The sequence below is a fragment of the Spermophilus citellus genome, assembly GCF_964194105.1.
Source record: "Spermophilus citellus genome assembly, chromosome: 9".
Classification (NCBI taxonomy): Eukaryota; Metazoa; Chordata; class Mammalia; order Rodentia; family Sciuridae; genus Spermophilus; species Spermophilus citellus.
In genome coordinates, this window is record NC_138191.1 from 27,253,589 (window position 1) to 27,271,161 (window position 17,573).

Consider the following 17,573-nt stretch of genomic DNA (forward strand, 5'->3'; position numbering starts at 1 on the left):
AGAACACTTGCCTAGCATGCATGAGGCACTGGGTTCAATCCCCAGCACCACATAAATAAACAAAACAAACAAACAAAAAAGATATTGTATCTATCTACAACTAAAAATATTAAAAAAAAAAAAAAAAGTGATGTATAGGGCTGGGGAATGTAACTCAGTGGTAGAGTGTTTGCCTTGTATCCGAGCATGTGCGAGGCCCTGGGTTAGATCCCAAGCACCCATCCCCATTAAAAAAAAAAAAAAAAAGATGTTAAGATGTAGAAGACATAAAATCAATCATTTAGGGCTCTGAACAGTCCCTAAACCATTTTTGTTTTAATTCATAGTTAAATGGATGTTTTTGAAGAAGCTTTTAGAGCTCTACTAACCTGTGATCAGATTGATAAGATTTTAAAATTACTTTCCAGGCTGGGTGTAGCTCAGTGATAGTGTGCTTGCCTGGCCTGCACCCTGGGTTCCATCCCCAGCGCTGCAAAAATAAAATTAGCTTCCAAAATTTGTTCATTCTCTGGTAGAGGGTGAGATAATTTGAAACAAAGGAGGAAAAAAAAAGGCAGGGGGGTTATCTTCTCATCTGTACCCTAGACTTAAAACCTGTTTTAAAGAAGAGAATCCCAGCCAGGGTAGAGCTTCCATTCTTAAAACCCGGGCCTTCAGAGGCTCAGACCACACTGACAGACATCAGAACTAAGGATGGGCTCTTTTTTCCTTCCTGATCTCCTTGGGCCTCTGCTTCTCAGTCTGTACAGTGATGTGTGTGCGAATGTCTCCCATCCTGATGTGGCAAGTTCAGCTGGGTCTGAGCAGCAGACTGGGCTGGGCTGCAGTCCCCGGCAGTGGGGTGAGTCACATCCTCCCTCATACCACATCTCTGTGTGTTTTGTGGTGCAGGAGGACCCCAGCAGCACCCGGGGAAGGCAGAAACGTGCAGAGATGATGACATCCAGTCCAAGCTGTGCCTTCTGCAGCCGGCTCCCTGAATGGTGAGGGCTTCCTGCTGCTACTTTCCCAGGATGGGTGGGAGGTGTTCCTGGCATAATAACTCCAGTAACAGTGGGTGACAGCTTACTGAAGCTGTTACTGGCATCCTAGGCCAGAGGCCTGACTTCGGGGTCCCAACTAACCAAGTCAGGTCTTGTTACTCATCCCTCAAAACTGAGCACAAGAGGTTATAGTGGGAAGCAGGAAAAGAAACTTTAATCAATACTGCCATGTTGGCAAGGTAAAGCGAGATCCAGTGTCTCAGCACTGCCTTTGGGGTGCTGACAGGGGCTTTAGGTTTAAATAGAGGAAGAACAAGGGCAGTGGGTGAGAGATCTGCTTAATTAAGCAATCTTGGCCAAACTGTGGTCTGGTTGATCATTCCACCTCACTTCTCTGTGAAGTGGCTCCAGAGAAGTCTTTATCAACTCAAGGGGGACATTTCCACTTGTTGCTCAGAATGTTTATGAGACCCGTGATCCTGGTTGGGGGCAAAGACAGGAGACTTCCAGGCACCGCTTCAGGGGTCTGAAATAGGATTCTGCAAATCTCCCTGCAAATCTGGCCTCAGTCTTGAAGGGGGGGGACAAGATAGGTTAGGTAAATTTAGGGTTAAGAAATCTTGCATTACTAGATTTTGGGTGGGCACTCGTTAAGTGATTAACATGCCTACGCATAGAGCCGATCAGGGACCTGACTCAAAGTTTTAGATAGCAAAGGAGATAGATGCAGAATAAAGGCAGAGAGGCCAGGCTTGATCCTGCTTTTAGTTACCCACAGGGCAGCTGCAGATCTAGGTAAAGAGTTACTGCTTTTAGCAAAGGTATTCTAAGTCCCTGTTACAAAGTCACTGGCCAGTTAGCTATAGAGGCAGGGATCTCAGGGCTGGGCACCTTACAAATCCTCTAGCAGTGGCTCTTTACCCAGAGAACATCAACATACCTGGAGAGTTTCTAAAGTAATGCACATGCCCCTGCACACCCAGCCCCCATAGTCTCAACATCTCCAGGAGTGGAGCTCTGGTACACACAGCATGTCCAAATCTCCCCAGGTGATTCTGATAAAGCACCCTTGGTGAAGAATCAGAGCTACAGAAGAAAGAGGGTGGTCCTGAGGACTATCGGAACATTGCCCTAATGGGAGATCATTCCCCACATAGACAAGCTCCCGTTCTCTGCTCTCTTTATAAGCAAAAGTCTTCCCTGTAGGGTGCCACCTGTGTCCCCACCACCACATCCCAGGCTACTGGAAGCAAGCCACTTTTCTCAGGCTGACTTCTTTCCATTCCTAAGCGAGAACTCTTCCAGAGCTAACAAGCTGGAAATCATATAAAATCCTAAGGAGAAATCCTTGCGGTAGAGCACTTGCCTAGCATATGCAAGGCCCTGGGTTGCATCCCTAGCACTGCAAAACAAAAAACCCAGACAAAACTAAGGAGAGATCTTTATGGTTTAAACATCGATTGTATCGATCACAAACAAGGCTTCTGTCATTTGTCGTGTGTCTATGAGTTAGTGACAGGTGCCACTTCCCAGCTCACTACCACTCAGCCCAAGCTTGGCTAATTTACCTTTGAAAGGTCAAGAGTTAAGGAGGGAGCGGCTATTAAGCAACAACTATTACAAGTGCATAATGAACTCTAATAGAAGCAGGTGACAAGGTCTGAAAGACTGAAGTTTCCTGTTAGAAAGCATTGCACCACGGGAATGGGCACTTGTCATGAGTATTTTATTGAGTTTCCAAATCTAAAAAAAGAAACAGCACGGAGTCTGTACTAAAAATTACCATGTGTCATCGGGTACAGACCATGACTCCAAACCACCATGCCACTCATCAGCTTTGAGTGCTCCTTTAAATACAAGGAGCACTAATGAAGCTTGCTCACCAAGACATCCCAAGCTTACTATTTTTGCTTGTTGAATCAAAGTCTGGATTTTTTTATTTTTAAAAAGGTTTTAAGCATAATAAAAATATTTTGACATTAAAAAAACACTTTGATTAGGCTTTCAAGGTACTAACTGTTTCTCTTCTGAGTTCTTCATCTAGATCCTACACAATCATGTAAATAACAAGATAGGAACCAATTTTCCAGACTAAATGTGCTCTTTTATTTATAACAGACAAGATAGAAAAGCACAAAAAAATGTAAAATCAAACCCAGTGAATCCACTGCTGGGGAGTGATGAAGAGATAGGCATAAACTATGAAATGAAATCTTGGTAAATCATACAATACTCAGAGTTATTAATTGCAGGGAGCACTGTACACTCTTCGCTGTTAGATCACATTGCTCTATGATGGGATGTGTTCTTTATGAAGTTTGCTCACGTGCATACTATTTTCAGGGTATTTTTAACTTGTTACAAATGTGTAGATAAATATACACATTTTATTTCTCTATATACATATTATTTATCTAAATGTAAATACCAATAAACATAAAGTGTATATCCCTTTATGTTATTTCTGGTGCAAAAAAAAAAATTTGGATTTAAGTTAGGCTGGAGGTGCTCATCTGTAATGTATAGGCTGAGGCAGGAGGATTGCTAGTTCAAGACCAGCCTCAGCAACATAGCAAGAGCCTGTCTCAAAATAAAAAATAAAAGGGGCTGGGGATGCAGCTCAGTGGTACAGTGCCGCTGGCATTTAACAGAATACTTTATTTACTTTCTCTTGTTGAAAAACTTCTTCTCCTGTAGAATTGTCCTTGGCCATTGAGTTTGACCAAAAGACTTCAGTGCACAAAGGAGTTTAAAAGAAGTAGAAAAAGTCATGTGTTAGACTGTGTTAGACTGCACTCACTTGAGTGAGAATCCAGGTTTTCCACTTTGGAGAGCAGATGTTCAAATGCCCCACAGGCAGAGGGTAGAGAGAAAAAATTAGGTGTGAGAAAATGTGTGACTCAGGAGGAGAGCATGTTTTCCAAGAGGAGGGAAGGGGCCTGGCTTCCCAGCCCAACCCCACCAGCCCCAGACCCAAGCCCTGCGTCCCCTCCACCAGCAGCACTCATGCCTTGGCTCAGCAACACCCACACTTCCTACCCCAGGCCTGGGCCTCTCGTTGTGCCAGGACATCTTGGCAAAGTGCCACATCAAGAATGAGCAACGTGGGCTGGGGATGTGGCTCAAGCGGTAGTGCTCTCGCCTGGCATGTGTGCGGCCAGGGTTCGATCCTCAGCACCACATACAAACAAAGATGTTGTGTCCGCCGAGAACTAAAAAATAAATATTAAAAAATTTCTCTCACTCTCTCTTTAAAAAAAAAAAAAAAAGAATGAGCAACATTCCCTGGGGACTACTACTGTATCCCAGTGGCTGAGCAAGAGCTTTGTTAAAAACTGTTTCCTTTGGAGGAGTTAGTTAGAATTTCTTTGGAGGAGGGGGGCCCACACTACAGACAGGTCGGAGAAGTCTCCTGATAAATGCCAATTGTAGTTCCTTTTTTTCTGATGCCCCCTGGTGGCCTTATAAAACTAAAATGAACTCCACACTGCCACAGCCTTTAGCCCTACACACTGACAAATCCCACTTTGCTGGACTTCTTGGATACATTCAGTTTGTCCTTAAGAGCCAAAGCCATCTGACTCAGCGCTGAGGGATTGCATAGCTTCTTTCCCAGATAAGAATTGATTTTGAGGCATAAATATGAGGAAAACAATTTATACACTTCCATACTTCAATTTTCTATTTTGTATATGTGTATATGATGATTAGGTATCATCCTTTATGGAACAAAATATTCATTTTTAATGTTTTGTAAATATATTATTATCAGACCAAATTGTGCTGGGTACAATTTCTAACAGGGAGGCTCTCAAACAGAAGGGCAGAGGGGACCTCTATGTTGAGGATGACCGGCTTCTCCTACATTGTTCCAGGCTCTGATATACTTAACATTTCAGTTTTTCCGTTCTCTATGAGAAATAAACTAAAAGTTTCTGGGATATTATGCACCTTTTTTAGGAAGCAAAACACAGAGAAAAAAGGCCACAGACAGATGGACTGTGGAAGGCTTTCAGTTGTCATTCATGAAAAGGCACTGCGCCAACGTTCAACTCTCGGTGAGTGGAGGGGCTGTGGCTGTGGGTGCTCAATCTTTGGGGTTCTTCATTGTGGGGGATCTGGCCACAGCTTGCTATCTGCCACTCAAATAACATTGCTCTACACTAAGGTGTTGTATGTGTTTTTTTTTCCCAAAATGTGAAGAATGATTGAGTAGATTTTTAAAAAGATGTGATTAACATGTTTATAGCAGCACAATTCACGATAGCCAAACTATGAAACCAGTCTAAGTGTCCTTCCATGGATGAATGGATTTTAAAAATGTGGTATGTATGCACAATGGAGTTTTATTCAGATATAAAGAAAAATGAAAATCATGTATTTGCAGGAAAATGAATGGAACTTGAGAGCATTATGTTAAGTGAAATAAGTCAAACTCAGCAAAAGTTGTATGTTTTCTCTCGGATATGGAAGCTAGAGAGGAAAAAGGAAAAAGGAAGGTGGAGGGGTGGATCTTGTGAAAATCAAAGGGAAATCAGTGGGGCAGAAGAAAGGGACCAGGGAGAAGGAAGAGGAGAGGGAAAGGGAAATACTGGGGATTCATATTGGCCCAATTATATTGTTATATCATGTGCATGTATGAATATGAACAGCAAATCCCACATTATGTACAACTATAAGGCATCAGTAAAAAATGTGGAAAAAAAGATGTGGTTAAGTAGGATGAAGTGCCAACACCTGTTTCTAGCTAGAGTCACAGAGGAATCTAGTCGATCTGTCCATCTTTTGCCCAGCATGACCCATAACTGTCCGTGGGAAGGTTAACAGCATCACGGGGTTGCTACTGACTTGTTCAAACATATTTCATAGAAGCAAATAAAGTTAGAACTGGCAGGAGACCCAGAGGGCACAAGTACATGGAATTCAATGATTTTAGTCTTTTAAGACCCTTTCTCCCAGGCTAGTTTAAGCAGAGAAACATTCCCTGGCGGAACTGTCCTGGTGAATAAAGAGGCGGGGCCAGAGGCCTGCCTGCTGAGGCAACTCCTGAGCTTGAATGTCGCTGCTAGAGCCCAACTTCCAGCAAGCTGGAGGCCAGATGGCTGGTGTGTGCAATCACACACCCTATTGCCAGAGCCTTGCCTTCAGCTCCGTATTGTTAGGTCACTCTCTGTTCTGATCTGGGCTCTCTGTGATGGTACATTTTTCAATTAAGAGGTCTCATGGATTAACACTTAATACCAGATGCTATAACAGAGTAGGGGTTTTCAAGCTGTGGTCAGAGGGCCTCTGGGTTCCCTGAAACTCTCTCAGAGAGGCCATGAGGTCCACCCCTTTTCCAGCAAGGCCAATATTGTAACAGATTGATGGAGATACAGCTGTGGAATTCAGCTGCCTTCTATTAAGCCAGACCTTTAATTTGCCAAAATATAAAATAATAGCACTCTTCTCATTTCTAAAACATTTGGAACATAGTTTATTTTTATTAAAAACATGTTATTTTGTTAACATAAGCCTATTATTTTATTTATTTATTTTTTAGAGATACAGTCTTGCTGTGTTACCCTGGCTGGCCTTGAACGGCTGGGCTCAGGTGTCTTCCTGCCTCAGCCTTCCAAATAGCTGTGACTATAGGCACGAGCCACAGAGCTCTGCTTATGGTTATTTTTGGTGATGCTAGGGATTGAACCTAGGGCCTCTCACATGCTAAACAGCTGTTCTAACACTGAGCTACACCCTCAGCCCTTATTATTATTATTTTTTTTTAATTGTTCTTAGTTGTAGAAGGACACAATACTCTTATTTTATTTATTTATTTTTATGTGGTGCTGAGGATCAAACCAGTACCTCACACATGCTAGGCAAGAGTTCTACCACTGAGCTTCAACCTCAGCCCTAGTCGTCGTCGTTATTATTATTATTATTATTATTATTATTATTATTATTATTTTGAGGGGCAGGTACTGGGGATTGAACTCAGGGTAATCAACCACTGAGCCACATCCCCAGCCCTGTATTTTATTTAGAGACAGGGTCTCACTGAGTTGCTTAGCGCCTCCCTTTTGCTGAGGCTGGCTTTGAACTTGCAATTCTCCTGCCTCAGCTTCCCGAGCTGCTGGAATTACAGGCTTGTGCCACCATACCTGGTCTTAGCCCTTATTATTTTTAAATGACATAATAAAATTTAAAAAATGTGTCAGTTTAAAACTCTTTTAAACAAAAAAACCCAGAAGCATCCATTCAGTCTTGGGAAATCTGAATACAGAAATTATTTGCAATTTATATATCAAGACATCTCTACCAATTCATCCTCAGTTGACTGAATGTTGTATGATAGCTCTTCTCCAAATCAGAAGGATATATTTAACTTCAGGTATATAAACTGGCATATATTATGAGGTAGATTTTTTAAAATCCCCACATAAACACATATTGTATAGTGTCCTCAATTGTAAAAGTGTGAAAGATTCTGAAATCAAAAGTTTGAGAGCCATTGACATAGTGTCATTTAATGATTACAACACTCCTTTAAGGTAGGAATTATTATCTTTAATAAGGAAATGAAGGCTCAGGGAAATTAAGTGGCTTATCAAGGTCAAAGAACTAGTGTAATTGGTTATCCATCATTGTGTAATCATGTATCCCAGAATTTAATGACTCAAAATAATGAATCTAAAATATCTCAGTTTCTGTGGATCAGGAATTTGGGAATGGCTTAGCTGGCTCAGCTGGCTGGCTCAGGCTCAGGCTCACACAAGGTTACATTCAAACCTATACCAGGGCTGCAGTCATCTGGAGGATTAACTGACGCATAAGGAGCTGCTTCCAAGGTGGTTCACGCACGTGGTCATTGGCAGGAGGTCTTAGCTCCTTGCCACATGAGCCTCTGCAATAGGCTGCTTGCAGGTCATGACATGGTGCCCAGCTTTCTCTGGAGCAAGTGATGAGAGAGAGAGAGAGAGAGGTGTGGAAGCCTCAATGTCTCTTATGGTCTCGTTTTGGATGTTATAAGCCATCATCACTTATCTGTTTGAATTGAGTCACTAAATCCAGCCCTCCCAGGGATGAATTAGGCTCCTTTATTTCCCCCTGTGGTGCTGGGGATTGAGTGCTAGGCAAGTACTCTACCATTGAGCTACACCTCAGCCCAGGTTCCATCATTTAAAGACAGCGTCAAGGAATTTGTGGACATATTTTCAACTATCACAGCTAATAAGTACCAGAGTCATGTTTAACCACAGGCGTTCAAACTCATTCCATTGGTGATTCATACTTACATGCTCCCCTGTCTGGCCCTGTGCTTTCACGCTCTGGCCCTCCCTGGGGAATTCCACCGCCCAGCAAGTTCTAGATCTGTACCAGGCACTTGAGCTCTCTGCTGCAACCTAGCCTCTTAGCTAAGAGAGTAAAGTTATCACTCAGATTCTCATGGACTTATGAATGCCACATACAGGAAAATTATCTTTTCAGTTGTGTAGATGACAAAACAAAAGCTCTTGACCATAAGAGAGTCTGAGTTTAAGAATATGGATGTATCAGGGTAAGTCTGGGGAAAAAAAACAAACAAACAAACCTACAAATGCAACATTGTCTAATTCACTGGGTCAAATTCCCACAGACCCACTCAACTCAGCAGACGTGCATCTATATATGTACTAGGCACATCTTGAGACTTTCATTATCAGATCTGTCACTTACCAAAATATCTCTGTTGTCAGAAGAGGATCCAAGATGTTCCTCTCCTGCTGACAACATCCCTTGGAAACACAGCCGAGGAGGTGAACACTTTGGTGTCTAATGCATACCCTGTGTGTTACAACCCTATTCTCCACACCACACTTAATGACTATACTCAAGAAACTCACACCTCCTTTGTGTAACTTGGGCTTTTTTTAGGTTCTGACACAGAACCCAGGTTCTGTTCTGGTTCTGACACTGGGTGGCAAAGGAACAAATGTGAGGACTGCGGCAATAATATTCGTAACTACCGAAACGTCTGCAGTAAAGAACCACTGAACGGTGAGACCAACTTGGGGGCCTCTGCAAGGCTAAGTGTAGTGAGAGCTGTTGTTTCCAAGCAATGAATTGCATTTGTAATCTTTTCTTCTTAGAATTTTATTATAGATACAACACCCCAGGACAGAATTACTTAAATCATAGCAGAAAAGGTGCCTTTGTCCAGTCTTCAGATGAAAATAAAAATTCTTCACCTGGTAAGTACATCCCCTGCAGGATCCTGTCTGTGTGGGTTGCCCATGTGACATTGGCCACTGCTTCTCCCTGGAGAGCCTTGCCCTCTCCAGTCTGCTGCCCAAGTGTCCTGCACTCACCTGACACTTCCAAATTCAGCCCTACACCTGGGTGCAAGAGGACAGTGGGGGGTGAGAAATATAAAATCCTAGCGATAAATGACTTTGAAAGTTATTGTTACACCAGTGCAAATCAGTAACAAAGCATAAATGTTTGCTGAACAAATGACTGAATAATCACCACTATTCAGAGTGGCTACAGCTTTAAATATATCCTTTCTAAAAGCATGTAGGAAAAAAATGGACCATTTTTATATTTCTTAGACATCATATAGCTCATTTTCAATGTGAAATTTTGCTGTCTTTCAAGAAAATTAAAATCCCACATTTATTTATAAGGATGACTAAGACATGGCTCCTCCCTCTCAAGGGGTTTCCAATTACAGAAAGAACTTATCTGCACATAAGGAAAGTTCAAGGGGAACATGAAGGACGGAAGAAAATACTTCTTGTTTTACCCTAGTGACAGCCACATTTAATTCTCCCACAGGGGCCACATCCTTTCCTTCATCCCTTCAGAACTCTTCCCCTAGGGACAGGAGACCAGGGAGAATTTTCTTATTTTTCCCTATTGCTAGTGCCCAATTAAACAATGTCATTTACCTGACTGACCTTAGCTGTGTCTCCCCTACTCACCGCCAGCTGCCAAATCCTCCAGTGAGATGTATTCTCTCAAACTGAAAGTCACTAAGACCCTGCAGAAGCAGATTTCTTTACTATCTCCTCAGTCTTGGGAACTGTTATTCCAATCCATGTATGAGGAATACACCTGAGCCACTGAACTGTGATCTTGAACTCTCTTAGTAAACACAGTGGCTAAGGGGGTAGAAGTCACAGTGACTAAGAGGGTAGAGGCAGCTTTTTTCCGGTGTTGGAAAGGAACTTTCCAGTAATTGGAGCTGATAGAAAACGGAGTGGGCTGTTGCAGGCCTTGAGCCCCATCTGGGAGACAATGTATGTTGTCTGATATTATAGATCCGTGGACTAGACTAGAACTGGATCTGATGACCCTGTGGTCTTTCTGAGTTTCTATGTTTCCACAAAATCCAAAGTTACATTTGGAGACCACCAAAAAATTATGATTGAGCTCATTAGTGCCTCCGTTCATCATGACCCAATGCCAGGTGGTCAGCATGACTAAAATCTGGACTTTTTGGCTTCTGTCCTGCCTTCCATGTCTGAGGGACAATCCCTTCCAGTTTCCCTTGTCCAGTGGGACCCTCTGGATGGAAGCGAAGCCTGGCTACTAACACCAGTGAATACAGCAGGAGACCTGGATTGAGAAAGCAGGAAGATAGAGAAAAGAGGAAGAGAAAAACAGAGAAAGAATGGAGAAGAAGGGACCTCAGCAGATTTGCTAGCTGATGGCTTGTCCTTCTTCCTTTTTCTTTCTTCTTATCTTTCATGGTCACTTTCCTACATACTTCTTTTTAAAAAAATATTTATTTTTTAGTTATAGTTGGACACAATACTTCTATTTCATGTATTTATTTTTATGTGGTGCTGAGGATTGAACCCAGGGCCCCGCGTGTGCAAGGCGAACGCTCTACTGCTGAGCCACAACCACAGCCCCCCTACATACTTCTTTTCTGTTTAGTCTCAAATTATCTTTATGGTGTGTGTGTGTGTGTGTGTGTGTGTGTGTGTGTGTGTGTGTGTGCTGGGGATTGAACCAGGGGCACTTTACCCCTGAGCTACATCCCCAGCCCTTTTTAAGTTTGATGCAGGGTCTCAGTAAGTTGCTAAGGCTGGCCTTGAACATTGGCCTCCTGAGTTGTTGGGATTATAGTCATGTACCACCATGCCCAACTCAGAATTGTGTTAACATAATTGCTAGTTTTTGACTCCTAGATTTCTCACTCTGAAGTTGGAGAGGATTTCAGGAACTTCCAATCTCTTGGAAGCTATTATCTCTCCATTTATCAGATAAAGTAGTTGAGCCACAGAAGTTGGACAACATGCCATGGTTAACAGCAAACACCTTAGGATTCTAAACTCTTGGTCTCTTGTCTGTTAATAGAATTCCTTTTAAAAGTTGCCCTTCTTTTCATGAATTCAGAAGACTTGATAGAAAATTTCTTGTTTTCTGTGTTTCCTTTATTTACATATTTATTAAAATTTTATGAAATATTTTATTCACATTGAAAAGTTCAGGAAATGATATACATCATCATCTGGGAATTGTTTTGTTTTCAAATGAAGTTTATTTAATTTGGGGGATCAGTTTTTGCTCTCAATTTAATCATAGCTAATCATTTTCAGTTTGTCCAAAACCAAAACGGTTCTGTTCCCAGAGAGTGAATTCAAAATCCCTTCAAGGTGAACATGAGCCCACACCTGGAAAGTAAGTATCATTTTGTTATTACTAAAAGTCACGAAATTAGCTATCATTGGTTAGATGCATACAATGTGTTTATCTGGGAATGATGGGAAACCAAGGAAGAGAGTTTTGTAATGTTTTAATTCACTTTGAAATAGACTAGAGGAGCCAAAGGTGGAACAAAGAGGCCAAATAAAGAGGCTAATGCAATGATCCAGGTGGGACAGTGGTAGTCATGGAGACAGAAGTATGTGCATTCAAGAGGCAGAACCAATAGCAAGCAGGGTGCCTAATAATTCAGTTCTGCGATCAGAACAACTCAGTCTGAATCTACTATCCACTATCATAGTACAGCATAGGGCTTAAAAATGTAGTCTTTGAAGACTTCTGGGGTTTCCATTTTGGTTGTGCTTTTTGGCAGGTTATTTGACTTCTCTGTGCCTCTGTTTCCCCATATGTAAAACGGGGAAATCAATAACAGTGCAAATTCATTGAGGACTGAGTCAATACATTAAATATTGAGAATGGTACCCAGTTCATAAAAATTACTAAGCAAATGACAGCTGTTATTAATATTATTGAAAATGATAACTGGACACAGGGTAAAGCCCATGCTCTTCCCACTGCACCACCGCCCACTGCCACCCCCAGCCATTTTTCATCAGCTAGGGGACCCTGATGCAGAATGGACAACACTTATGTGGAGGTCAGATCCAATGTGCTAAACAGCAGAACCAACTAATGTTAATGTAGTAAGGAAAGAGGGATGAAGGGAGGTTCTGAGGTCACAAGTATCTGAAGTAAGTCTTTTTGGAGATGATATTGCTCATAAATGCAAGTACCAAAGTAAGGCTTAGTAGAGGGATGAAGCAAGGATGGACAGGCAAGTCTATATGGCAGCTCTCAGGGCTACTTTCTCATGGTTGAGAAAAGCATCACTACTTGCATTGCCCATCATACATGCTATGTGAATAAACCCCCTAGTTATGAACAACACAATGAACAATACAATGGCCCTGACATTCCAGTCACCCAGTGCAGACTTAGGGCCATCCCTCAGCAACAGAACCATAATTATAGTGTAGTAGTCTAGGGGGGCCTATTGACTTAAAGAGATGCTTCTTTTATTTTTCTACCGCCTCAGCTTCCTTACTGTGTAGGCTCATTGGTGGAGAATAAACTCTATCCAAGGTGCCTATGGTTGGCAATTTTATATGTGTATTTGTTTTATAAATATTCAGGGTATAAGACTGGTCCCCCCAAGAATGAAAATGAGGTAAAAATCCCTTTGGAGTCTTGCCTGTCTGTTTCAAAGAAAAAGGAGGCCAATTCTAGAAGAATTGTGCCCTCCTGATCATGGCAACAACCTTGTTCCGAAGTCAGCTGTGGTTAGTGGTAAGTCCACAGGACAAACAAGAGCTATGAAAGGCTGTGTGTGTGTACACACATGTATGAATCGTCCCAACCTCTTGCCCCCAAAGATCCTTTTTAGTAATAGTTGTGCATAATATCTTTATTTTATTTTATTTATTTATTTTTATAAGGTGCTGAGGATTGAACCCAGGGCCTCATATGTGCTAGGCTCTACCACTGAGCCACAACCCCATCCCCCAAAGAGCCTTTTACTAAACCAGTGCTGACTGGAACAGGAGGGTTACGTGAGGGTGGCACTTTACACAAGTACCAATGAATGTGTTTTTGCCTTCTAGAAAAAAATCTAAAATCTTAAGACTTTCATGACCTACAGCTCAGACTTGCAATACCTTTACTCCTTTTTCACTCCTTCAGGATTCCTGGAAGCAAATCCTTATGTGGCTTTAGTGGCTCTGAAGAAACAGAATCTAAGGTGAGGACTTAGAAAAAAGGTTCTAGAATCTTGCAGCTCATAAGTTTAATCTTAAAACTACAGAACTATTAGCTTTTAAGTCATTACAGTATAGGTTTTCAGAAAATGCTATGTTAAAAGCATTTTGTGCTCAGTACTAACCTAGAGACCTGCCATGTGGTTTGTATCATTCCTAAATTGGTTCCAAAGGACATTTCCTGGAGAAAGTGTTTTGTGGGTGGTGCCTATGCTGCAGGATTCCCCTGGCCCAGGCTTGAAGGTCTGGAGTGTGTTCCAGTGACACTGTGGTTAGGGTTGCCAGCAGTTTCCTATTTTCAAGCCAGTAACACTTATCCTCAGGTGGTCTCTCAGTGGTATGGCCCCTAATTGGGACCCCTTCAATGCCCCCTAAGAACTTTTCTTTTTTTCTTTCTCTGCAGCAGGGAAACAGACCAGCAGGTTGCTGACCTCACCCTCTGATTCATGCTCATCAGTCACACGTTGATCTTTTCTCTCTCCCCTCCCTTTCCCTAACAAATATATTCCATCTGACTGGTTTCCTAGGAAACCAACCCTCAAAAACAGAAATAAACTGTGTGGAAAACAGAATGCTCCAAAAAATCCATCTTGCAATGTTTAATAATGAAAGAAGCCAATTACCAGAAACATTAGTAAGCTTATGTAACTAAAACATGTGGACTTTTCCTCTGTAGATTTTAAACTCGGCTTTGGATCATGCCCTAAAGACAGCAACCATTTTGAAAAAAACTACTGATCAAATGATTAAAGCTATTGCAGAAGATCTTGCCAAAGCAGAGAGATGGAGGAATCAACTGAAATACTACTAGTTCAACACAAAGTAACCAAGGGTTAAAAAGATAAAGAAAACTTGATCTGCCCCCCAAAGTATTTCACTTATTACACAATTGAGAAAGATTATTTTCTACAGAAAGCACCAAAACCATAAGAAGTGGTCAACAAAGTGTTTAAATGAAAACAAAACAAAACCCTCTGATTCTTAAAAAATCAAAAGCAACCAACAAATATTTATATTAAATAAATCTATGTCCTTCCTAATTCATAATAAAGAAAACAAAATGAAATAAAATCTACTTTCACCTATTAATAGTATGGAAGAAATTAAAGTTTGAAAAAACTTTGTCAGTGAAGATGGAAACAAATGGGTGTTCTCATACAACGTTGATGGAATTATAAGTTGGTGAAGCTTTTTTGGAAAGCAGTTTGTTAATACAGATGATCCTCCATTATGAAGGAAATTTTACATCCTGATAAACCTATAGTAAACTGAAAATACCGAGTAAAAAATGCATGTGAGGGACTGGGGTTGTAGCTCAGTGGTAGAACACTTGTCTAGCATGTGTGAGGTGCTGGGTTTGAATCTCGGCACAACAATAAAAAATAAATATTGTGTCCATCTACAGCTAAAAATATTTTTAAAAAATGCATGTGAAACACCTGACCTACCAAACATTGCTAGCCAGGCGTGGTGGTTCACACCTGTAATCCCAGTGACTTGGGCAGCCGAGGCAGGAGAATTGCAAGTTCAAACCCAGCCTCAGCAACTTAGTGAGGCCCTAAGCAACTCAGTGGATCCTGTCTCTAATAAAATATAAAAAAGGGCTGGGGATGTGGCTCAGTGGTTAAGTGTCCCTGGGTTCAATCCCTGGTACCAATACCAAAACAAAACCCAAAAAACCATTGCTTAACAACACACACACACACACACACACACACACACACACACACACACACGATAAAGTATCACTTGTTTCCCCTTGTGACTGTTCAGCTAACTGGGAGCTGTGGCTGGCTGTCACTAAGAGCATTAACAGAGTATTATGCCACATATCACTAGTAAGAAAGGGTATGCAGATCAAAATTCAAAATTTGAAGTACAAGTTCTACTGAATACATATCAATTTTGCACCATCATAAAGTTGAAAGAATTAACAATCCAACAATTGCAAGTCAGGGGCTGTTTGTAGCTACCAAAATCTATAGATTCAAAAAGCACTTATCTTTTGACCAGCAATTCACGACTTGGGATTTATAGATAACCCATACAATATGTTACCATACAGGTATAAGAAGGGCTGTTGGATCATTGTAGCACCTTTAGGGAAAACAAATCTTAAATACTCTGTATGATGATTCACAAATAATACTCTGCAGCCACTGAAAAGAGATGGATTATCTGCAAGGCAGATAATGAAGAAAAGATACCTAACAGTATATCTAGTGTGACCACATTTGTGCATGTTTTGTTACAGGATATACCTATTTGCTGGAAAGATGCATACAATTCTTAAGTGACCTCTAGGAAATAAAACTGGGAGTTTTGGGAGAAGAGGAATTTTTTTTATTGGTTGTTCACAACATTACAAAGCTCTTGACATATTTCATACATTAGATTCAAGTGAGTTATGAGCTCCCAATTTTTACCCCAAATGCAGATTGCAGAATCACGTCGGTTACACATCCACAATTTTACATAATGCCCTATTAGTAACTGTTGTATTCTGCTACCTTTCCTATCCTCTACTATCCCCCCTCCCCTCCCCTCCCATCTTCTCTCTCTACCCCATCTACTGTAATTCATTTCTCTCCTTGTTTATTTTCCCATTCCCCTCACAACCTCTTATATGTAATTTTGTATAGCAATGAGGGTCTCCCTCCATTTCCATGCAATTTCCCTTTTCTCTCCCTTTCCCTCCCATCTCATGTTTCTGTTTAATGTTAATCTTTTCTTCCTGCTCTTCCTCCCTGCTCTGTTCTTAGTTGCTCTCATTATATCAAAGAAGACATTTGGTATTTGTTTTTTAGGGATTGGCTAGCTTCACTAAGCATAATCTGCTCTAGTGCCATCCATTTCCCTGCAAATTCCATGATTTTGTCATTTTTTAGTGCTGAGTAATACTCCATGGTGTATAAATGCCACATTTTTTTTATCCATTCATCTATTGAAGGACATCTGGGTTGGTTCCACAGTCTAGCTATTGTGAATTGTGTTGCTATGAACATCGATATGGCAGTATCCCTGTAGTACGCTCTTTTAAGGTCTTCAGGGAATAGTCCGAGAAGGGCAATAGCTGGGTCAAATGGTGGTTCCATTCCCAGCTTTCCCAGGAATCTCCATACTGCTTTCCAAATTGGCCACACCAATTTGCAGTCCCACCAGCAATATACAAGAGTACCCTTTTCCCCACATCCTTGCCAGCACTTGTTGTTTGACTTCATAATGGCTGCCAATCTTACTGGAGTGAGATGGTATTTTAGGGTGGTTTTGATTTGCATTTCTATGACTGCTAGAGATGGTGAGCATTTTTTCATGTTGATTGATTGTATGTCCTCCTCTGAGCAGTGTCTGTTCAGGTCCTTGGCCCATTTGTTGATTGGGTTATTTGTTATCTTATTGTCTAATTTTTTGAGTTCTTTGTATACTCTGGAAATTAGGGCTCTATCTGAAGTGTGAGGAGTAAAAATTTGTTCCCATGATGTAGGCTCCCTATTTACCTCTCTTATTGTTTCTCTTGCTGAAAAAAAACTTTTTAGTTTAAGTAAGTCCCATTTGTTGATTCTTGTTATTAACTCTTGAGCTATGGGTGTCCTATTAAGGAATTTGGAGCCCGACCCCACAATATGTAGATCGGAGCCAACTTTTTCTTCTATCAGATGCAGAGTCTCTGATTTGATATCAAGCTCCTTGATCCATTTTGAGTTAACTTTTGTGCATGGCGAGAGAAAGGGATTCAGTTTCATTTTGTTGCATATGGATTTCCAGTTTTCCCAACACCATTTGTTGAAGATGCTATCCTTCCTCCATTGCATGCTTTTAGCCCCTTTATCAAATATAAGATAGTTGTAACTTTGTGGATTAGTCTCTGTGTCCTCTATTCTGTACCATTGGTCCACCCGCCTGTTTTGGTACCAGTACCATGCTGTTTTTGTTACTATTGCTCTGTAATATAGTTTGAAATCTGGTATCGCTATACCGCCTGATTCACACTTCCTGCTTAGAATTGCTTTTGCTATTCTGGGTCTTTTATTTTTCCATATGAATTTCATGATGCTTTATCTATTTCTACAAGAAATGCTGTTGGGATTTTGATTGGGAT

General features: G+C 41.2%; 1 protein-coding gene across 1 annotated transcript in view; it reads left to right on the top strand.

Annotated features, from left to right (window-relative positions):
• Positions 1-14,285, top strand: part of AKNAD1 (AKNA domain containing 1) — a gene marked incomplete at both ends in the record, with an annotated part of 35,479 nt that extends 21,194 nt beyond the window's left edge. The window contains 7 exons of the mRNA XM_081305584.1: positions 892-983; positions 4,944-5,041; positions 8,880-9,002; positions 9,095-9,196; positions 11,555-11,636; positions 13,401-13,458; positions 14,151-14,285. Coding sequence (XP_081161710.1) covers positions 892-983; positions 4,944-5,041; positions 8,880-9,002; positions 9,095-9,196; positions 11,555-11,636; positions 13,401-13,458; positions 14,151-14,285 — 690 coding nt within the window. The remainder of the gene's footprint in view (positions 1-891; positions 984-4,943; positions 5,042-8,879; positions 9,003-9,094; positions 9,197-11,554; positions 11,637-13,400; positions 13,459-14,150) is intronic.
• Positions 14,286-17,573: the final 3,288 nt, after the last annotated feature.